Consider the following 24051-nt stretch of genomic DNA (forward strand, 5'->3'; position numbering starts at 1 on the left):
CTGCACTTCCGACAGTTTTCACGTTGAGTGGAACGGCTTTAATTTCTCTTTGTTCGATGCGCATATAATTTTGATTCCATTCCATTTCTTCCCGCTACGTTCCACGGTGCGGTCTCTTCTCTGCGCTTTTTGCAGCAGTATTATAATAATTATTGCATGTAAATCCACTGTCTCTTCTCCCATTATCTATTAATCCTGTGAAGCCAATGTTACCAACCTTATCGTCACTGAGGCTTTAAATGATCGTTTATTAGACCAGTTTTCGTAGCTTGTGATCCCTTGTACTGTCACTGACCGAGCTGCAGGTCACTGACAAAGTCAAACAATAATAATAATAAAAAAAAACCGGGATTTCGGGAGCGCTGCGGCTCTCTCGGAGTCTTTCATTAACCAGACAATGCCGCACACAATTAATATGACTGACGGCTGCATGCTTGCCGGATATGCCGAAACGCCATTCCTATTTTTTTTACTTGGTCAGTGAGCTGCACCTACGTCGCCCTTTTTGTCTTCTGTGCCTTCCATCTCCGTGCCTCTTATCCCGTTTTAAGTGCGGCGAAGATATGCTCGTTCGCCGCCTCAAATGTATGTCCGTGGGCATCGACCTTACTTGTGAATGCGTTCAATCTTACTAGAACATTGTTGCCATCGCGTGCGGTGATTCCAATATTTTTAATTTCCACTTTCAGGCTTTAGTAAAAGCTTTTTCTCGAGGGTTTTCTTCTAATTTTATATTTCGCGGCACATATGCCGGCTGCTCCCCGTGTGTTCGGGTAACTTTCAATTACCGATGTATGCAGGTACGCGGATGCGGTAAGTTGTACGGCGCTGAACGGCAATAAATTTACGAACTTTAGTTATATTGATTGTGCCGCGCTGACCGAAACAAAATCACGCGTGCAGTCCTCGTGGCGGACTCGCTGTTTTCGCGCTGTCAATCCATTCGGGAAGAGCCTGAACGCCTCGGCTGAGATGTGGCCGGTTCGTATAGCGCACCCTTCCTGAACCTTCCTTTATCTTTTGTCTCCGAAGGTCATTTCGTCGGGCCGTCGACGTGCACTTTGAAAAGCGCACGAGGAAAACGATAAATAGGCAACTCGCGAAGACAGCTACGGCCACGAAGTAGGAAAAAAAAAAAAAAAACAAGTAAAAGAAAGGCGGTGGCCCGTCGTCTCCCTGACCTCATTGGCGACCCCGATGAAGACGAGTGGCGAAACGCCGAAGCCCGTGGGCACAACTTCAGACGCGGCCGTGCAGCCCAGGTATCTGAAACTCAAGGACGAATGACAAAAGGAATGATTTGTTTTGGTTGTCAGTGTTGTTTCGCGCATGATGTATCGGCCGGTGCTGGTTATGAAAGGGCTGGGAAGGCTGTTTTGTAGTGAGAGCATTATGTAAAACCCCGGTCGTGATTTCTCGCACTTTCGGAACAATGATCTTTTCATTTGTGAATGCCATTTCATTCTTGTGCCCGCTTTTGCATGGCATGTTTACTGCACAGTGCACGCGCGTCTGCGCTTCCGTTCCTCCATTTTCCCGTCCTCTCTTTTACCACCCTTAAAGGGACCCTGCAACACTTTCGATTTTTTTTTTCCCTGAATGCTTTCAGAAGGTAGTCAACAAACACTCTCAGTACTTAGAATAAGAGGTCACAAATCAAAGCACCCCAGCCAAAAATTACTGCTCTATGCCCATCAGATAACTTGGGAACTCGCTCAATAGAATTTTGTCTCTCTTCCGGTCTTGGCCTTCTTCGAGGGCTCGAATGACGTCATTAGAGCGGCGTAGCGGCTACTGGCCGGATTTTCTTGAGTTGCAGCAATGACTTCATTCGATAGGACTTTAAAAAGAGAGCCTCACAGGCAAAGCGGAAACGGAACGCGGGTCTCCTGCGACGAGCAAATCACGCAGTGGCGTCCCAAGCTGGCGATAACTATAGGTTTCACAATGCTTCCAGACTCAAAGGGAAGAGTGAAAGCGTTTATGTTGCAGGGTCCCATGAACTACACCAACATATACCTTGAATCCTCTACTGCCAGCGGAGGGCAGAAAAGCAGGCTCTACGCCTGGTTGAGATATCCCCGCCTTTCCATTCGCTTTCAAGCCCGCCTCACAAAATCAAAACGGCACTCTCTCCAGAAGCCTGCTCCATACATTTTAAGTTTTGTTGTAGTAGTGACTGAGTACCGGTGAGCTGGGCTGGTTAGTGCGCGTAGAGTGGTTGAATAAACAGTGCAACGACTGGAAGAAAACGTGAAAACTGAAAATTGAAAGTGCTACTTTCACTGGTCGTTCACTGTTCGTTCAGTTTGTTCGCTGTTTATTCGTTCAAACCAATGCAGGACTGACGCACATGAGCGATGAACCAACTGGCGCAGTCCCAAGCAATACTACGATAACAAACGTACGTGGTCGGTGAACTAGCTACGCCAGCGCCGCGGTGTACACACCTTCTTGTCAAGAAAGCTTATCTTGATGTCTAGGAGCAAGAACATTGATGTTGATCGTATTTCATCCTCATATAGGGACCATTACACGCATAAATGACGTCAGCTTCGCACATGACTTGATCAGAAATCCGGGGGCTATGTCAGTACGTAGACAGGCCTTCGTGTCTGGAGAGCGTTGACCGCGACAGCTTGAGCGTAATCCAGATAGGCTGAAATTGGCCCAATGCCAAAAAGATTAGATGCGCTCCGCAAGCTTAGCCACACGACATTGGCGTATTGCGAGAAAGCCTGTCGCCGTTAGCCGGAAGTGCCGATGCGATTTCGGCGGTCGATTGCGATTCGAATTCCACCTATTGTCCAACTAGTTTTCACTTGTTGCAAAGAATATAATTTTCATGTGTTTTTAGCCGGGAATTTATCGTCTTCAATAAAGCATAAATTCATGCATCCGAGTTTGCTAAAAACTGTCCATTTGCGTTTCCTATCGCTTTTAATTCGAAAATATTTGAATTTTTCGAATAATGACATTCAATTCGAAGCTGAATCGATTATCGCGTTATTCACTTGGATATTGCAAAGTCTGATATTCGCACACCTTCAAAAATTATCGAAAAAAAAAATTGCTCGCGCTCGAACAGTTCGTGTAATTGGGCGTACAGGCCGGAAACTAAATCAACGGGACGTTGTGACATAAACATGCGTGATCAAAGGCCTTGTGTGCCAACGGCAATTCGCTTTGAAACAGCGCACGCGCTCGGTATGCGATCACGGCTGTGAATAGCACATAGTGGATCGGGAATCGCTATGCAAAACATCTTAACGGGACCCCCCAGGTCCTAGAGAAAATGGTAACTGGTCCCTGCTGGTTTATGGCCAAATTCCCAGCTGGGCGCTGCTGGTCCCAGTTGGGACCAGCTGGGACCAGCAGCGCCCAGCTGGGACTTTGGCCATAAACCAGCTGGGACTCACCCCTCGCAGCTGCTTAGTGTAAAGGACGTCACAACCTATATTCGAAATTTTCACTGGCATTGGTAATTTCAGGTGCTTGTAACATCGCTTCCACATCAGTGGTGACCGCTCCTATCCTAGACCATCCACCCTTTTCCTTTAAATGCATATATAAACATATATTTATGTGGATCCTAGACAGGGGAACCCGTATGGCTTGATGCGCCACACTTTTGTCCCGTAGGAAAGCGCTATTAATAAAGAACCTTCAGGCGACCACATTCCCACATCCCTGCATATATTGCCCCTAACGAAATGCCTCCCAAGCAGTGCATTCATGCATAGCAGTGAAGCCGAGCTGCCCTTTGGGCCTACCTACTTGAATATCAGACAGCTGGTACTGCTCCTGCAGTAGTGCTTTTCCAGCAGTGCGCTGATGCCAAGTGGTGAAGCCAACTTGCGCACTTGATTTATTCGGCGTTTCGAATTTCCCGCGCCTCTTCTCGTGCAGACGGCTGCGTGCGCTACAACCGCACGTACCGCGTGGGCGACGAGTTCACCGAGGGCTGCGAGCTGCGCTGTGTGTGCCGGGGCAACGACGAGGGCGACTGCAAAGAGCGCTGCCAGGAGCCGTACGTGCGCGCTGGCGCCATGGCCTCCGACCCGCTCTGCTACGAGAAGGCGCTGCCCGACGACCCCTGCTGCGTCTCCGTCCGCTGCGCCCACTCCAAGAACGCCGGCCACAACCACGCGCACGAGCCCGCACGTAAGCAGCTCGGGACGAATTACGCGATCGCGATACTGTAGCTCGATTGGCCGGGCCCGTTACGTGTGCGAGGGACTTATCCATCGTGTTCCCGTAGTCACGTGATCTGGGTCTATTTGGCGCCTTCGTTCAAGATCGAGGGCTAAGTCTGAGGACATGGCGCTGTTCAGGTCAACTGACCAGCCACACTTCTGCCGGAAAATGTTTTCCTTAATCGGGTCATTATGTGGGATGTACCTCTGTTGAGCCTAGAGGGCGGTGGAACAACAAGAGACACGTCGAGGATGCCGTTCCCGCAGTCTTCGAGATAATAAGGATATTCCAATGGGGAGGGGTGTGAGCGAACTAACCGAAAGAAATGAAAAAAAAAAAAAAAAAAAGAATGAATATATATTATTGCCATTTAAGATATCAGGGCATCAACAAATATCTTCTGAAGCACCAAAAGAAAGTTAAGCTGCACAGTCAGCCAAAGTTTAGTAATATCAAATGAAACAAAATTAGGGAACAGGCATAATTACTTGTTAGTGATCATTCTTGCTGCATCTTGTGAGCAGGATTATAGTAAAAGCCGTGCTTTCTTTTTTTTTGTTATTCTTTCGGTGTGCATTTCTTTTTTCGTCTTTTTCGCCCATTATTTGTCTCGTACTCCACGTTAAGGTAACCTAAACATATAGGTTGCAAGCATGCTGGGGAACACCCCTTGAACTCTACCCACTTTGAGCTTTGTGTCTGTTTTGTTGCTGGGCGTGGCAGAGCCATCGTTTACTCTCTTTCTCCTCCCTTTCCCTCCTTATCCAAGCAGTGAGGACATACAGCCAGAAGAATGGCCACTGCCCTGAGATCGTAGAGGACCAGAGCACGGACCCTGACTCGTGCTCCAACGAGTGCAACAGTGACTTTGAGTGCGCTGGCGTGCTCAAGTGCTGTCCCAGCTCCTGCGGGGGTGCTGTCTGCGTCGAACCGTTTTCTGGCAAAGGTTAGTTAGGAGACAGTTATTATTGTCATTAGAATATGGCCTTATGACCTAAAAAAAGTAACTTGTATGAGCTCGTAAGAACTGATATGAACTCATATAATCTAGTGTGATCTTATACAAGCTTGTAAAGGATTTTTAGAGAAATGCCTATGACCTAGGAGAAGTAAAATTGTATGACCTCATACGGATCAATGGCAACTTGTGCTATACAAACTCATATGAACTTGTACAAACTCATATGATTTCATCATATGAGCTCATGGTGCAGTCACACGAACAACTATGATAATACCAGTCACTGTCATTATAAGCACAATTGGAAGATAATTTGTTGCTTTAGTTGATGGGCATCCAATGGAGGAGCACTGGGGATAAACCAGCGTTCATCATGGTGGGCTTTCATCTACCGATTCGACGAGGATGACGAGTTCATACAAAGCAGGCTGAATTTTCATTTTTATGTGGTTGCGACATGTTGGCTTGAGGGCTGCTCTAATCATTCCATGTGTCATTGCACTGTGAGACTTGTATACATAGTAACACAACGCGGTTAGCTTTTGCGTCGTATTCCGAAATCGACCTAACAGCCTGGCGATGTTAGGCGCTGGAATTTGTTGAATGCATTGGTAATGCGTGCAGAACAGTACTGTTAGGATTAACAGAGTCCACTTCTCATATTAACCCCTGGTTTGTACACTCCGGGGGTGTGTAGTGCGCGAGGGCTGTTGTGTGTGCGGCCGATTAGATGCCGGAGTGCGAGGTGCGAGCCGTCGTGTTGTCCGTTGTGACGCAGACCCATGCGACAACGTATTCTGCGGACCCAACGCGCACTGCATGCTGGAGAATGCCGTGCCTGTTTGCCGGTGTGCGAGCGGCTACGGCGGCGATCCTAACAACGATACCACGGGATGCACCCAAGGTCGGTGTCGACACAGCGACCAGCCCGTTTCCCAGCCCTGTTAACCTGACAGTTGTGAATTTCGATCTTTTTTTCGATTTCTTTAAACGAGGTGTAGCTCTATTTTGATGGGTTGGACTGATCAGATTCTTACCTGATGCATTAGAAATGTCATGTTGGTGAAAATCAAGAGCAGAAATATCTTTGGGGAAGAAGAATTTGCATATTTTGTTTCTCACTAATTTGCTGATCTCTAAGCATTTTAGCATAAAATGCGTCGCGTCACAGGGCAAAAAGTAACGCGTACAAGCCTCCATTGTAGACCTTTTTAGGCGAGGAATTTAGGAATCATCGCAAGATAATAAAGACTACAAAGTCAAGAATAATGAGGAAGCGAATGCGGAAGGGTGTTTGGTCCTCAGCCATTTTTTTTTGGCTACTCATAGAGTGCAATATGAAACACCACATGAGCCGTATCATTTGCTGCAAACTTTAATAGGCTCAACTGCTTAGCACATACTAAAGAAAGGCAAGCACAAAGCAGAATCTTGAATGCACCAGTCGCAAGCACAATGGTCTACCATCTGTGCACTTCACACAGGCCTGTACCAGGACTTCGGCCGAAAACTGAGTTTTGTTCATTTCACGTCTGTTCTGTTCTGATGTCGGCGAGCGCTGATTGGCTGAGAGAAGACGACAGCATCTCGAAACTACATTACATCTCAAAACGGAAGCAAAACGGAGATTTTTGAAGTGAACACAACTCACAATTCCGCTCCTGCTGCTTTACAGCGTTTGAAAGTGGAGCAACCAGCGTCGTGTTCATGCTGCCATCATTCCTCTACTCGCAGGCGGGAATGCCGTGGTCCCGTCAAAGTCCGGCGACCAGTCACCACCGTCGCTATCTGACACGTGCGTCTACAAAAACGGGACGTACCCCGTGAACGAGTACTTCTACGACGGCTGCAGCCTCAAGTGCCACTGCACCGATCAGACCGAGGTCGAATGCCAGCAGCGGTGCCTGTTCACCATGGAGGAACCGCCCAATGGGAACGTCGATCCGGGCTGCGAGATCCTCACGGACCCTAACGACTCGTGCTGCAAGATCCTGGCCTGCGAGGCGAACGGGACTGCGGCGGTTGTGAACGTCACGGCACCGGAACAGGAAGAAGCTGGCAACGACACCCTCCTGACTGCGAAGAACGATGTCGAGGTACAGTATACACCTTGAGACCATTTGTAGGGTATTTGAACGGGGTAAATATGAAAAAAGACTGGAATGTCGTTCTTAAGCCTAAAAAAGAAAGAATTGGCAGGGGTGAAAAAGTGGGCCTTCTTGAAGAAGAAAACGCAAAATTTGTCGTGTGGTCTGTAAGTTGCGTTGATGTGTCATTTAACTATTGTTGTAGTAGACGAACAAATATGGCACTAAATAAATGGGTAGACACGAACGACATAAACAGGCATCTGTTTTTCTTTTGCGTCTTCCTTCGTCTTCAGACTTTTAGAATTCTGTTCATCTATCTACTACAACTATGAACCAACTAGCTCAGCAAGGATAGAGGGGGGGGGGGCAGGGAGACCTAAGCATATCAGCCCTAAGCACTGCACAGTTTAGATTCCTTTCTTGGCGGGGGGGTTCTCAAAAAACGGCCGAACTGAGCTCATCACCTTCATCTCCCACTGTCGTATCGCACGCCCGCGAACTGCATGGGAATGAGTGCCGGCCGTTGCATGTCCAAAGGTGGCCACAACCGCGCTGCCACCATCCACCACGGTGGCAAACACCACTGTCACTGGCACCAACGCTGACGAGACGGCAACCACGATCGTCTACGAGCAGGAGATGGTCACCGAGAAGATGCTCGTCGACACCGGCCTCACCACCATCGTCAACGTCCTGGAGCCCGGAGATGCCAACGTCACGGATAGCCCCCTGGGAGCCGGCAACGTCACCGCGGCTGGCAACAGCATCGGAAGCGAAGGGGGAGCAAACACCACGCGCCAGGGTGGATATCCCGGTAAGTGCACCCGGGAGAGCGTGGGAAGCTCTGCAGGAGATGGGCAAAAAACTCGCACTGGGTGTGGAAGGGAGAGAGAGAGAGAGGGAATCCATTTAATGGTAAAGACAAGGTTAGGTTAGCCGTTGTGTCTAGCTTGTTATGCCTGTGTGTCTAGCATGCTATTGCATCTAGCTTGCTATAAATAACAAAAAAAAATGAGGCGATGCGTACGGATTTCTCATTGCATATACTACGTTGAAAGGTGGGAGACATGCCGAAAACGGACACTTAATTTTGTTAGCCAATCTTTTCTTGAGTTGGGTCTTTTGCTCTGGTCTAATATCATGAATTGGCCCAGCGAATGCACCTGCACCAGTGGAAGTTTGTTGCACCCAAAAGGGGCCCAGTTAACAAAGGTATGAAAATTGCATTTCAGACTCTTTCGAAGCCTTATATTTTCCGCTTTATATTTTATATTTTTTTATAGGTTTTGTAGGCTTTTATATTTTCCGCTACAGTGATGCAGTATGGACAGGTATGGACAATAGAGGCCAGCACTAAGAACACAGTTAACTGCACATTAGCATTCATCAACGGGCGAGATTCTGCGATACGATCATGCAAAACTAGGGGCAGCACTAGAATGTGGCTTTACATGTTTCTTGGCCGGAGTTGAGCCCAGCGGCTGGCAATCGCACGGACGAGATTCCGCGACACCACAGAGAAACCACCGGAAAGTGGATGTCGCCACTGCTTCATAGCTGTCTTCTCTAATACCTACGTAATTTCTTTAAAGTTTGCAAGAAAATTGGCACCATTGCTACCGGGAAAACGTAGTATTTTTAATGGACAAATCTTGTATTTTGTCTTTCTTCAATCGGGCGGTCTTCCACATCCCCTTGCCCACAGGCAAGCTGCACAGGTTTGACGGTTGCGAGTTCCGTGGCAAGGTGTACCAGGGTGGCGAGACTTTCTTTGATGGATGCGAGGCCCGGTGCACGTGCAGCGGCAAGGGCCACCTGTCGTGCGTGCCGCGCTGCAACTCCATCAGCGCCAGCGGTGGAGACACCTGCAAGGAAGTGGCCGACTCCAACGACGCCTGCTGCCGAGTGCTGGTCTGCCACCCACCCGGAGACACGCAGGCACCCTCCAGTGTAGAAGGTATGGTCACGATGATACCGGGACAATCCCCTTCTTGTGGCATGCACCACCTTTTGTAGATGTTGTTTACCTTGTACATTCGGCCGTGGGTTTGACTTCCGCGGGTTCGAGGACACGGATTCGATTCCCGGCCGTGGCGGCTGCTTTTCTGATGGAGGCGAAGAGCAAAAAGGCCCATGTGTACAAGATTTCGGCGCACATTAAAGATCCCCAGGCGTTCAAAATTAATCAGGAGCCCTCCATTGCGGCGCGCCTCATCGCCTGCATTGCGTCGACGCGTTAAACCCTACAATCAATCAATCAGTCACCCTTTTGAGGGTACACGGTGTGCGCGATGGACCGCCATATAGCGTGAAAATGACAGAGTTTGAGCTCAAGCTCCTGTGCTCATGTGTCTGGATCTGTCCGCCTTTTCAGTCAGGTGCTTCGCCTAATAAATACGTTCTGTGCACCTGATATTGGGGTGTGGTTTATGGCTGCGTCCACCAGGATGTAAGCGTACAGTAAAACTTGGTTATAACGAATACGGATACCAGGAATTATCGAATGTAACGAATAAATATTTACATTTGGTTGGTCATACTACGTTTCAGTGGCGCTCGTGCTGTTAGTAATGAAGCTGTATCGTTATAAAGAATTTTCACTCACTGCGTGGCTTAAAATAGTATCTGAGAAGGTAGGCTGAGTCAAAGCCTCTCCAAAAATTCGCTCCGTGATGGAAAGGTTGTCTTACATGGCAGATTGTGCCTGGAATATGAGGGCATGTTTTTTTTTCTCGGGGAGCACAACACGGAGTCGTAGGTTATATGCCCAAAATACTGCATGTATTTCACAGCCAAGGTCTTATGATTGGGCTCTTTAGTTTCATTTCATTGCACGTGATAAGTCCCCGCTGCATGCTGGGCTCATCTTCTGTTTGATACTCTGTACCATATTGTCACGAGTATAACCCGCCCCTGCTTATAATCTGCACTCCCACTTTCAACCCACCGGAAAAGAAAAAAAAAAAAATCCTCGCGTGTTGCCTGCACATTTGACGCAGGAAAGTCTGCACCAAAGCTCAAGCAACACGTCACATACTATGTAGACAGAAAAAGCGTATATTTAGCAAGTAGAATACACTGACCACAAGGCGAAAGTCACAATTTACTCAGTGTCACTGCTCTCGCTGGAGCTATCACTTGAGCCGCAGTCCTCACTGTTGCACACAAGGTCATCTTCACGGCACAACAAGCGTTGCCGTGAAGCTGCACTGAAGAAAAAACCCTGTGTATTATCCGCACCCCTACTTTGCCACTGAAATTTTCGCATTTTTGGTGTGGGTTATACACGCGAAAGTACGGTAATTTAGGTGCCTGCTCTTATAATGAATATTGGTTGTAACAAATGAGTTTTCATTACTGATGTGATTTCGTTATAAAACTCGGTTCAACTGTAAATGCGTGGCACTCAGTTTCTTTTTATATGGAAAGATTTTTGGGATCCATTTGCTGTCCCGATGCTAAGGAGGCAGGCTGTGTGTGGGAAGTCGATCGTTGTTTTAGCCTGGAATGCTTGCAAATTATGCATGCGTATACACATATAACCCTGAAGACAATAGCTACTTCTGTGTGTTTTTTTAAAGAGGTGTTATTATTAAGGTTTAAAACATTAGCCTACACAGAAAATGTGCTGAAGCAGTGTGCTTACATAGGCATGTTTCATACAATCAGAAATAAAAAAAAAGTAACAGGAAAATGCCATTGCTATGCCAGGGGAAGCAGTCGCGATTTAATTATTGTACGAACTCAAAGTTTTTGCTCTTGGTCAGGAGTAGCTGAGTGGTAGTTCACGTCCAAGACATGCGGATGTTAGGGGAAAGGCATCAGTGCATCTTGTCAGCACTTTAACTTCATCAATCATGAAAGTACCCGTTTCTTTTGTTCTTCACAGGCCTGAAACTGCTCATTGAAATGGCTGAACCAGAGAATGGTACCGTAGTGAAGATCCGCTGGACCATGCTGCACGACAACCGGACCATGCACATGGCTGCAGATGCGACAATACAGGTCAGTGGGAATTCTCAAAACCTGCATAGCCCCATCAAACGAACAAGCCACTATGGCAGTGGTTCCAATAGTATCTTTGAAGCTGGCACAATTTGCATAGTATATTATTTGACATTCCTTTTTTTGTCGTATTTTTAGGCATTCATTGTCCTCTCTGTCTTCAAATATTTTAGGGGTTTTTGTTTACCTTTGTTATTCTGTCTCTTTCTTCCGCCAACCTGTCAGCATTGGCATGCTTCATAGTCTCTGCAATGAGCCGTTTTTATGCATTCTTTTCTACACTGCTGCACATAGAGCTTATAACTGGGTGACGATTATAAAATTTATTAGAAATCTTCATATCATCACAGTACAAAGCTCTTGTTTTCAGAGAACAACTAAGGAAAACTCTAGCTGGCATAAATTAGATTGTAGAGAATTTCTACAATTTGTTGGAGTAAAACCCTGAATTCCAATTCTGCTAGCTCAGAAAACTAATATACTTCCCTGAAATTACGGAATGGCCTGCTGGGAGGTAAATCTGAGGATCAATTTTGCATTGATGTTGCACTTCTTTTCACGTCTTAATTCCTCTAAAATTGACGTCTAAAGTTGCGGGATAACCTGCATTTTCTGCAATTTATGGCACAACTGGAGACATTGCAAAAAGGATAATTTGAATAGGGTTTGCAACATTTGTGATCTCTTTTTGTTTTTTCTGTAAAAAACAGAGTCTGTTCGGGCCGGAATGAATCCAAGAGAATTTTGCAAGGCTAGTTCTCTCGAATGAGTCCGTTGGGGCTGGAATGAATCCAAGCGAGTTTCGCAAGCCTAGTTATCTCGACTGAAGAAACAGCATTGTGTGTTGTACTCACATGGTCCTTTCAATTAAGAAACCGAAACACCGATCCGCAGATCTGGTATGCCCTGGTGACCAGCGACGGCAGCTCGGTCCAGTGGATGAAGCACAAGTACAAGCTCAGCGACATGCGTCCCGTGCCGGCCACCTCCTCCTTCGAGATCAGACTTGGCGGCCTACAACCCGAGACCGAGTACTACATACGTCTTGTCAAGCCCCCCGGAGAGGATGGTGATGCCGAGTCAGCCGGTACCTCCAGCAACACGGTCAAAGTCAAGACATTCGCCCCCGGTACGCTGTCCATGCACGAATTCACTTGGATTAGTACAAGAGAGTAGGTTATGTGTAATGTGCGCTGTGAGATTCAAAATCTCATACAGGTTCGTCACGGCAAACGCAGGCATCTCCGTGAACATGAGCCATAGGCAGCGGCTAATTTTAGCACTGCTGATGTGCCTTTTCTTGTTCTTGTGGGTGCTTTTCCCTGCTGTAGTCATGGTCATGTTTGTCAAACTAGCCCAACTACAACCTTACTAATGTTGGTAATAGGCACGGGTGCATTGCACTGTGTATATGCTTATCCGTGCTATTGCTTTAAAGGGACCCTGTAACACTTTTCTTAACTTTTTTTAAAATCCTAAATGCTTTCAGAACATAGTCAACAAACACATAAAGTACTTAGAATGGCGGGTCTCAAAGCACCTCAGCCAAAAATTTCTGCTCAATGCCCATCAGGCAACTTAGAAATTTGCTCAAAAATTTTCCCCTCTCCTAGTCTTGGCATTCTTCAAGGGCTTAAACTGTACCATCACAGCAATGCAAGAAGTATTGTCTGGCTTCCTTTGCAGCAGTAAATACTTTCAATAGCCACTTTAGCAAAAAAGAAGCTTCAAAAGCAAAGCAGAAATGAAATTCTGGTCTCCTGCGGCAAGCAAATCACCCAGTGCTGCTCTGTACTGGCAATAACTATAACTTCCACAATGCTTCCAGACGTGAAGGAAAGTGTGAAAGCATTTATCTGAAGTGTTGCAGAGTCCCTTTAAGTGGTGTTTAGACTTATACTTGAGTCTGCATGCATCGGCTGCAGCAGTAAGGCTCATCACTTTTTGCGCCCTTGCGAAATGACATTAACGCAAGTCACATATGGTTGCAGTCGTACGCCTCAGCACTTTAAGGTTTACTGCTAACACGCCCTTTACTGACGTGAAACAAAATGCATGCCTGACGATTTGCCAGTCAAGTGAAAGAAATGTATTGTGCGCAAACAGCGGTCAAGGCCTCGTTCAACGGCTGCCTGCACCGGAACCGGACTTATGACGCTGGCGTCGTGTTCTACGACGGTTGCGACCACAAGTGTGTGTGCCATGCCGGGGGACTCATCGAGTGCCAGGACCGCTGTGAGGTGTACGTCGACACTGTCGGCTACGAGGACTGCCAGTGGGCACCAGCACCAGACGATGCCTGCTGCATGATCCCTTACTGCGACGGGAAGCCTCCCACTCCCCGAAAGCCCAATGGTACGCATGCTTTCCACAAAATGCTCACTTTTGAACACTGAGTCTCTGTTTTGAGCTGGCTTGCGATGTACCCTATTTGCATGGTTCTGACACACCCCTGATTCTAGTGTGCAGGTAAGGCTACTGATCAAAACTCGCATGAATAATTTGACGCCGATACTACTATGCAGATGCAAAAGATGTGACACCACGTTTCTGCAGACATTTTATTTGATGCACACAACTGTGGCAGCAAAAAAATCCTTTGTGCTTCATAAACTTGTATATCCAGCTGGAATTAAAACCAAAGCGGGGAATATTGAAAGCTGATTTCGATTTTGAGCCCGATTGTAACGTGCACACAAATTTTAAGGCTACTTTCAGCAAAAAATGTGTGCATTAGAATCGTGAAGATACGGTGATTCAAACGAGCATGTCACCTTTGAAAATGTTTCCCTTCAGCTCATAATTGTTCACAAACAAACGTCTTTTGCGTTGTCTTGCAGACAGACATCAAAATTTTAAAACTCATCTCGTACGGCACGTTAAGTGAAGACTCAATCATTGTTGCGGGTGGTTGGGACGATTTCTTTGTGTTTGCGCAGAGCCCAACTTGTGTGGTGCACTCTTGGGTTTCAGGTGCCATCACGCCTTATTGAGCTGCTGAGCACGAGGACACGGGCTCAAATTCCTGGCTGCGACGGCCGCTTTTCTGATGGAGGCAAAAAGCAAAAACTCCCGTGTGTACGAGATTTCGACGCACGTTAAAGATCCCCAGGTGGCCAATATTAATCCGGAGCCCTCCACTACGGCGCGCCTCATTGCCTGCATTGTGTTGGCGTGTTAAACCCTACAATCAATCAACCTATTGATACCCCGTTAAGATTGCTCACCTCAGTTCCTATGCACATAACAAGCAGTTTCAACATTTGCCTGTAAACTTGCCCCTGGTCGCTCTCTTTTCAGACTCCCAGGGGGACATGTGCTTGGACGAGTCCGGCGGCACTCGCCGGGTGGGTGACGAGTGGGAGACTGGCCAGGGCTGCACGCGCCGCATGTGCACCTGCGTGCTCCTCGCCAACGGATCGGCGCTGGCAGAGTGTGCGGGTGGCTGCCCGCCGCTCTCGGTGACCGTGCAGACCCCCGAAAAGGACTGCCCGCAGCCCGTCGTCGTGACGCCCGACGATCCGTGCCTCTGCCCTTACGTCATGTGCAACGGGCCCCGCGGCGGTAAGGGTACGAGCCTCAGCCCTCTCGCGTGCTGCTCGCGTCTCGAAATCAAAGTCGACATCATAGAAGGCGTTGTGCTGCTGAGCCCAAGGACGCGGGTTTGGTTCCTGGCCACGGTGGCCACTTTTTTGGTTGAGGTAAAAAGTGAAACGCCCGTGTGTATGAGATTTCGGCGCACGTTAAAGATCCCCGGGTGGTAAAAATTAATCCGGAGCCCTCCACTATGGCGCGTCTCATTGCTCAGGTGTAGCTTTGGCGCATTGAACCCCATATTCATCATCATAGTTGACCCACCTTTGTAGCACAGGGGCTAAGGCATTTGCTGAACCCAAGAATCTGGGTCTGATCATCGTGGCAGTGGTGGCTGCTTTTTTGATGGAAGGGAAAAGTGAAGATGCCTGTGTGTCAAGATTTCGGCACACGTTAAAGGGACAGACAATTGATTTTTGTGGAGCATGTATGCAGCACTCTATTCCAAATGAAAAGGCACCAAATTAAAACACCTTGATCCAGAACAGCTTTCCTGATAAAGCCATAGAACGTCTGAAATCGGAATTTCTAGTTATACCAGCTGTATGTGTGCTACCAAAATGCATGCTGACAACTCTGGCCGGGAGCCGTGTGGCAACGTACTTTTAACTGCACTTGAGAAGAAAAGATGCATTCAAAAACTTGTCTCCAGCTAAAACAATAATAATTTTCTATTCTTTCATGTGATAAATCTGAGCCATGCATTGAAAACAACAGAGTTGTTCGGATACGTATGGTAGTGTCCGTTTAGACACTACATCGCACCACCTTTAAGTCTTCCGGAAGTTTAATGCCAAACTAAAATTATTTCCACCAACTTATTTAAGAATTCCCTGTGATTACAACACTATATAAACCACTGGCTTTTATATGAGCTGGAGGATATAAACTCGCCAAAAATCTGCTGTCTCTCCGTTAAGGATCCCCAGGTGGTCAAAATTAATCCAAAGCCCTCCAATACGGCAAGCCTCATAGCACAGTTGTAGCGTAAGCACATTAAACCGCACAATCTATCAACTAATATCCTAATTAACAGTTGCCAGTGTGCAGTCTTTACAACAAGTGTTCCTTTTCTTCTTTCAGGTCTGTGTCTGTGTTTGTACCCAAGCGAAATCATTCAAACGGTCTTGGTATGAGCTTGCATTGAATACGATGGCAGGCATTGGGGAAAGGTGGCTGGCCAGTGCACTGTTTTGATTTCACTAGCGGGAGCCTCTGTAAAGCAGCGAGAAGGGCAAGACGCAACTGGATAGATGCATTTGTGGGACATCAAAAATGCGCCACGTTCTTGTATGGCCGATGGCCTCCCCTGCACATAGGTAACAGTTTAGTGTGCATTGGACGGCCTACTGTGAATTGAGCCAAGTTAATTTGACCTGTTAACAAATCATGCTGAAGTTTAGCAATCAACAAGCTGATGTTGACGCTACTGCATACCGTACTGGAGAGCTATGATATGAATTATTTCTGACCAGTTTAGGTGTTTGTTGTACCCTAAAAAGCTCGTGCACACATGCATTTTATCAAGAACTGTCGACATGGCTTGAAATTGCACACATGATTTGTGGGTAGAAGTCAATGCCGTTGCAACCTGATCATGGGCCTTCTGTTTTATGTTTCAGACTGGCATAAGCAGGGGCCATAAACTGAATAGATGTGTAACAGTATCTTTCTGGCTCTAGTGGCATGTTTTTTCACCCTTGAGAACCATTGAGAAAACATTGAGGAACATTACTGAGGAACACTGAGCAAAGGAACAAAGGTTTTTTTTAGCCTTTATTGTGTTACACCATGTGGGCGAGCGATGCCTGGACTCAACATACGAGTGTGCTTTACTACAAGAATTTGCACACCAGGCTTATGTAGCCATTTCGTTGATTTAGACGATGTCAGATCATGATTGGCGCATTTTTTGGCGCTGGCACTGCTGTAGGCCAGGTTTCAGCTGTTTGTCATCTCTATTTTCCTGTGGATATCATTAAAGCTTGCCTTTAGTGGGTGCTCCACAGCAAGTACAGTCTTTGTCAAAATTTTTGTGCATATGCCACAAGAAATTCCAAGTACAAGCTTACCTCTCAAGTGAGGCGGCAAATATTTATGCCAGAAAGCTGCAGAAAACACCTTTCTTTCTTACTTTTATCAAATAACTTGTTGGCGGTAGAACGTTAATCTTTTCCTTTGAATTCTTCGAGGGCAAGGACCCTTTGGCATGGCCGATGAAGTTTTGACAAAGACTGTACAGTTGTGCTGTGTGTGTGGGGAGGTAACACAGCATAGATACTGGTGATGAAAAGTATTACTACATGACTAATCGAGCAGGGAGTGAGTTGGAGAGAGTAAGTGGAGAGAGTAAGCACAGCCTGCCCTCCTCTCTCCATCCTCTGCAGCATCCGTGGCTGTTCCGCCACCGAGGACAGCCGTCGCCGAGGCCGGAGCCAGTCCGTCAACGCCACCAGGTCCACCCATGTGCAAGTACAATGGTCGGCTGTACAGCGTCAACGAGGAGTTCTACAACGGCTGCCTCGAGGTGTGCCACTGTGGTGCCAACCTGCGCGTCAACTGTGCCATCATAGAGTGCCCGCACCACTTCAACCAGCACTTCAGCGAGTGCCTCGAGTGGGACATCGACCCCACCTTCCAGCCCTCGCCTCCCAACTGCTGCCCACCTTCCAAGTGCAAGAAGGGTACTACACTGTCCCGCTTCCTTCATTTTCTGCGTTCTTGCATGATATCTCAAAAGTGGCATTACTTGGATGGCTGTTTGTGTTTGTGAGGACGTTCGGCCGCTACACACCTCTTGAGTAAGGCTATGTACCTTTGGCGGTCTCTTTAAACGTGTGCCCACAACTGTCGTGTTGGCAAAGGCAGTCAGTCACCTTTTTCCAGTTCTTCTGCACACTCGCCTACGCACGTGGTTAGTAGCCTCGCCTTGGTCATCTAGAAAAAAAAGTAGATCACACGATGCTCAACTCTTATCAGAGAGTTATACAGAAACCGACCGCTTTTTCGGACCCCAAAAATTTGGACTTGTTGGATATTCCGGACTTTGCTGAGAAACTGTCAGTTGTCCCATAGGAGTAATGGCTCAGATTTTTCGGACTACTCTTTTATTCGGACTATTTTTCGTTCTCCTCCAGGTCTGAAAAATCAGTCAGCTACTGTAGTAGAGTGATGAACTGGTCTCAGTACATCATGGTTGGTGCACTTGCGCGTGCGCCCAACCGGTTCCACCACTTCTGCGAACGCACAGTGGCAGCGGTCACCTACCGGCTACCGTACCAGTACTAATTTTCCGCCCTGCTGTAACTCTCTAATATAGCAAAAGCAAGTTGTTGCACAGCCCCGCTTCAAAGAACACAACAGGACGGGACCTGAAAAAGTTTGTGCTCACTTCCTAAACTTCGCCTTGTTGGTTCTCTGCTCTCCCGCTACCTCTCTCACAGACGGTTCGTGCCTGTTCAATGGCCGCAAGTTCCGCAACTTCCAGCAGATCCCGCAGGACATGCTGGACTGCGGCAAGCGCTGCGTCTGCGTCAACGGCAACGTCTCGTGCGAGAACCGCTGCCCCCCGCTCAACAGCTCCCCGCCACCCACACTGCCCTGCCACCCGGCACAGGCCTACAGGGGGCACCTGCCGGGAGACGAGTGCTGCACCCACTGGATGTGCCGGGAGTCCGAGAAGCAGCCCGGTGAGTGCTCCACGCCTGGGCTGCACGTGCACCACATTTTGAGCTGTCCGGTTCATACTTGGTGGAAAAAAAACAGTGCGGAGCAGAAACTTGGCGCCTTACTAAACAACTTGAAAGCAAACTTAGGTCGGCTCAACAAGCTGTGGACCGAATAACGATAGGAATAACACTCGGGGACAAGAAACGAGCTACCTGGATCAGAACAAACTCGAGAAGACATTATCAGAGTCCAAATAAAGAAAAAGAAATGGACTCGGGCTGGCCACGTAGTTAAACGAAATGACATCTGGTGGACCACCACAGTAGCAGAGTGGATACCAAGAGATGAGTCTAGAAGGAGAAGGCCAATAACTCGATGGAGAGGTGAAATAAGGAATTTCGGAGGCTAGGAACGGATTCAAGCAGCGCAGGACAGGAGCGGTTGGAGGTCAATGGGAGAGACTTTCGTCCAGCAGTTGACCTAACTGGGCTGTTGCGGATAATGTTCTGTTTTTTCCGCTCGTCCCCAATATTTGCGCTCTTGTTTTTTCCAGCAGGTGTGCACCAGATATCTCATTTCATTGGCGGTCCTGCGCACTTTTCTGAACTACCTATTTGTATTGAATTGGCACTGAAAGAACTTGGGCAAGCAGGAAGCGTGCAGGGAGATGACTTCTTGAAGAGCAGTGTCTTGTTACTGGGGGTAAAAATCCTTGGTGCGGGTTCTAAGCGTACTTTAGAGCCGGAACATTGACGTAGATTATGATCAGTGAGTTCACAGGTATTCTTTCTCGATGATGGGAAAGACATCCACGACCAGACCCGCAAGCTCTTCCTTTTAAGGCTATAAGAGGAATTCATATCCAAAGAAGCGGAAGACTGGTGACTTCGTCTACCATACAACTGCCAGCTTTGGCAACAGCACGCACACGAGAGCTCTGCGGTTGTTTCGGTTTTTGTCTGGGCAGTGTCACTAAAGTTGCACTAAACCGGTTACTAAATTTCTGTGCATAATTTATTTTTTATAAACCTTGATAGTCTTATAACCTGAAACCTTGTCATAAACGTGATGCTAAACCTTTTACTAACCCGCCAGCAGCTAACAGCTGCAATCCACCTTGTAGATGGCTAAGGCATGAAATTAAACTTGCTTTTGAAAGCTGCTGCCTGTAGTATTTTCATAAAATCTTACATTTAATAAGCATTATTTTGGAAATAGATTCCCCATCAGGTTACACCTGAGAGAAATTTTAAGGTTTGAATGTGAGTGTTACGGCTCACCCTACTCGTGCACTGTTTATCGATGCACCTTTTTCATACGTGTATATTCTTTGGGCGTATGACCTGTAATTTTCTACCTATGGTGCAGTTTCTTGCGTGAAAAACAGCCAATGAGGACAAACTATGAATAATTTCAAAAACTCTTGAGCACACACTTGAGTCATACTTTGCAGCAGCTTTCAAGAGCCTAAATATTGCTCTAAACCTGTTGCAGATGGTTGAAGCATGTTTTGAAAAAAACCTAACAGGTAGGCACTTAGACGTTGAAATAAATTCAGATACCGATTATGCGTGAACATTCTTAGTTCAGAGCAAGCAACTAGGGGAAGTTGCTAGGGGTATGTGTGTAGCCTTATTGCTTACACGTGATCAGCCGCGAATACTGCAAACTTGACGAGCTTTACCAAGATTTACAGTAAAAGGCAGGATGGGTCTTAATTCTGTAATGTTTAATACACTTCTGTAGACACCTGCTTTTATTCGATACCTAATCGTGATCCTAATCAGGTCCCCCCCTAGACAGGTGCTGCAAAGCTGTCCAGTTTCATCGACTTTAGACGCTTGGAAAGCCCTCAAAGCAGGAAAGTTCCACAAAAAAAGAGTAAGCATCATGGCCTGTTTTCTTAAAAAGGGGAACTTGGAGAGACATAAGAGGACTATACTGGGTAGCTTTCTGAAACTAAACAAGTGCCTCGCGTATGGTCAGAGACGAACAAGGACAAATCTAGCATTATTTCATAGGGAAAAGGCCATCCTTTCAGTTATTCGCGTAAATACGGGTGCAAGACTAACCAAAATTACTCTTGCTGTGGGTTAAAGGGACCCTGCATAACTTCTCCCAACTTCATTCAAAAACAGCGCTCAAGACTGGACACAAAGAAAGAGGCAGCACTCACATAGCAACACAACACACATAGAGCCCAAACACTTCCATTATTACTTCTCCCAACTTTTCTTGAAATCCTAAATGCTTGAAGAGCATACCTAGTCAGCCAACACATCCAATAGTTATATTTGGGCGTCGCAAAGTACCTCAGCCAAAATTTACTGCTCTATGTCCATGAGAGATAAATTAGAAACTTGCTCAAAACATTTTTCTCTTTTTCTCAGTCTTGGCGTCCTTCGACCGCTGAAATTAAGTCACTAAAATGGTGTAGCAGCTATTGGCCGGCTTTCGTTCAGTTGCAGCAATGAACGCTTTCGATAGCCACTTTTAAGAAGAAAGCTACAAAAGTAAAGCAGAAGCCAGATAGTTCTGCTGCGACAAGCGAATCGCGCAGTAGCGCTCTGTGCTGGCGATAACTGTAGCTTTCACAATGCTTCCAGACGCTGAGGAAAGAGTAAAAGCGTTTATATCGGAAGTGTTGCGGATTCCCTTACACCTTTCCAGCAAACAAAGCTTGCCATCTAAATGACTAATTAAAACGCGACCTTTCTCAGGGAGTTCTCTCTCGAATGACGCTTCAGTCATTTGTTACATAAAATTCAAGTTTCACTAGCGCATTGCTTGAGGTAGTTGCACCCTCAGCTCAATCAACTTTGATAGCTAAAGGCCTGAAAGACCTGTGCGGGACTTTACCGGTACCGCACTGTTGGTCCAAGCCGCAAGTTCACGTTTTAGCTAAACAAGAACGTTCTTAGCATTTATGGCTTACTAGAGGTAGTAATGCAGTAGAACGGACAAGTGGGCTAATTGGTAGCTGTTCATCTTGAAGGTGGAAGTGCTCACACAACAGAGACGAAAGTATAAAAAACACCGTGTCATTTCTGTTTTTTCTACTTTCATCCCTGTCGCGTGAGTGCTTCCACTTTCAAGATGGAGGCAGTAATGCCCCTAGCTCAACTCCAACAGCTTATGGTCTTTGGAACCATTGTGGGACTTCCCTGGTACAATAGCATTGTTCACAGATGCAAGTGCATTTACGCTGCACAGGGTACGTTTTCAGCACCTACAACTCACTTACCTTAATGCCCTTAGCTCAACACCGATAGCTAATGGTCTCCGGAACCATTGTGGGACTTTCCTGCGTCAATCACAGGCGCGAGTACATCTGAGCTAAACAAGACCCTTCCACCATCTGCAACAACCAGCCGATCTGTGTCAGCCTAAACCCGGTTGTCTAAAACGCGACCCCTGCTGCGTGTGCCTGGGTAGTGCACTGCCTGTTCCACGGCGAGCGGTACAAGCTGCACGAGCAGTGGGAGGTGGTCAAGGGCTCGGCGCGGCGCCAGTGCACGTGCCAGCTGCGCGCGGGCACCACCGACCAGGCAGAGGCCGACTGCACCTCGCCGTGCCCGCCCATCCCCGACCGCTTCCAAAAGCCCAACCCGCAGTGCCCACGGCCCGTGCTCGTCACGCCCAACGACCCCGGCGTCTGCCCCTACATTGTCTGTAGCCCCACGCAGCCAGGTAACGACCACCGAGGTCGGGCTCACGGGGGAGTACTGGTACTGGCACGATACCCAGTATGTGAGAGTACTGGTACCAGTTGGGTAACCCAGTATGTGAACAGGTACCGTACCATTGGTAGTGGCACCAAGCGGCGGCAGGACCGTGTTCCCACAGAGTCGGAGTCATTGGAGAGCTATAGCAGAGCGGAGAACTGTTCCCGGTACGGTGCCCGTTATGTGACCAGGTACCATACCACTGGCACACTCTACCATTAGCAGTGGCATCCTGTTCTAGTGTGCCACTACATGTGCTTAGGAACGGCAAGATCAGTTGTGTACCTGGTAAAGTACCAGGACCAGTTCTCTGCTCCACTGTAACTCTTTTGCCATGTTGGAGGTAATGCGGTTATTACTTTGAGACAACTTTCCTGTGGCTGTGGAGAAGATGTGTGACATCTCCGTTAGAAAAAAGCTTTCTGCATTATTGCTGGTTTTCTACTGGTGCACACATGCACAGTAACCTTAGTGTTATCGACAAATGTGACATCTGAGCCACTGCATATGCTTCGGAAAGCTGTGGAAAGCAGCCCCCAACAGGGGAAAGTAAGCGACGGGACAGCTAGTGGATTTCCTGACATTTTGTTGGCATTTTGATGTTAGCCAATTCCTATTCTAAACCTAGAATATTGTGAATATTGTCAATTGCCAGATTTTCTTTTCGTGAGTGTTAGCTCATGTTTGGCATGTATATGCTCTATTCTTTATACTATGCACCTTTAAAGCTGCCAAACAAATGGTCACTCAACCTTCCTGCCCATGACAGTTTTTCTTTTTCTGATGTTAAATAGTTCCACAGTAGTAATTGGTGCCCTTGGAACAGTTGCAAGCGATAGTGGCTTGTGATGACAGAAATTTAGCTTTGAATTGCTTGCAGCAATTCAAAGCTAAATCTCTAAATCTAGCTCAAAGCTAAATCTAGCTTTGAATTGCTTGCAGCAATTGCAGCAATTCGGAAATTCCTTAACGAAATAGGGTAGTTCAGGAACTAGCACAAAAAAAACAAATGGAAGACAGCCAGGTGGTTCTGCCACATACTATTAGGCGACCAGGACTTGCCTGTAAAAATTGGCCTTCTACAGAACTGGAACCCCGGGTGCAAAATTAGTGTGCACTAAATGGGAAGGAAGTGGCACTAGAAATAAAGGAACGGTGACTGCATTTTTATCAAAACAGATGTGGATGGATGAGGCAAAAACACCATGGCTGGTTCGGTTTTGGGCACTATTCCATGGTGTGGGAACACGCAAGGCTTAAAAATCTTATCCTGCACCGCTACTGAAAGTTGTCTCAGTGTACGGTTAGGACAAAAATATGCATGGCGTATTTTAAATTGTCCAAATTAGCTCTTGAACTCTCAAGCAGCCAAGCACGTTCATTGAGTTTGTAAGCGATGCACTGAACTTTGGAACCAGCAGGTGCACAGCCAATGGCAGCAAAGAACTCGATAAAAGCGACCGCAGCCCATAAATCTTTGGGCCCTACTGTGCCTGCATGCAGCTAAATAATCTGGGATCGGGACAACCGCCTAAACTCTAAGTTGAGTTCAGTCTAAACATAAACGGTACATTCTGCCTTCCGCACATTCTCCTGCCTGTTGCTAGTGGTGGTACCATTGTTTTTGTGCATGCTTCACATGTAATAACTGAAGTGTCTAAACTGACCCCAACTGCAAACTGACACTGGTAGCCTAAATGCGTGTTTGTGAAATGTGTGGTAATAACGATAATCATTCTTGTTGCCTGTTTTGTTTTTGTGGGTGGTGATCGTCCATATTGGCCGTAAATATATGGCCTTTTTTGTTTTA

The 24051-nt window shown here is 47.1% G+C and overlaps 1 protein-coding gene across 5 annotated transcripts in view; it reads left to right on the forward strand.

The window, feature by feature from the left end:
- LOC144149908 (uncharacterized) overlaps positions 1–24051 on the forward strand; it is a 165144-nt gene that overhangs the window by 127758 nt on the left and 13335 nt on the right. The window contains exons 6-18 of one of the 5 annotated variants that reach the window (XM_077681635.1): positions 3910–4164; positions 4970–5143; positions 5937–6062; positions 6893–7254; positions 7786–8062; positions 8954–9205; positions 11138–11253; positions 12148–12382; positions 13360–13608; positions 14554–14823; positions 17235–17531; positions 18291–18536; positions 21952–22206. In XM_077681635.1, coding sequence (XP_077537761.1) covers positions 3910–4164; positions 4970–5143; positions 5937–6062; positions 6893–7254; positions 7786–8062; positions 8954–9205; positions 11138–11253; positions 12148–12382; positions 13360–13608; positions 14554–14823; positions 17235–17531; positions 18291–18536; positions 21952–22206 — 3114 coding nt within the window. The remainder of the gene's footprint in view (positions 1–3909; positions 4165–4969; positions 5144–5936; positions 6063–6892; positions 7255–7785; positions 8063–8953; positions 9206–11137; positions 11254–12147; positions 12383–13359; positions 13609–14553; positions 14824–17234; positions 17532–18290; positions 18537–21951; positions 22207–24051) is intronic. The other 4 variants (XM_077681638.1, XM_077681637.1, XM_077681639.1 and 1 more) reach the window with 4 other exon arrangements.

The sequence above is a fragment of the Haemaphysalis longicornis genome, unplaced genomic scaffold, assembly GCF_048455015.1.
Source record: "Haemaphysalis longicornis isolate Haplotype H1 unplaced genomic scaffold, Haemaphysalis longicornis Haplotype H1 scaffold_8, whole genome shotgun sequence".
Classification (NCBI taxonomy): domain Eukaryota; kingdom Metazoa; phylum Arthropoda; class Arachnida; order Ixodida; family Ixodidae; genus Haemaphysalis; species Haemaphysalis longicornis.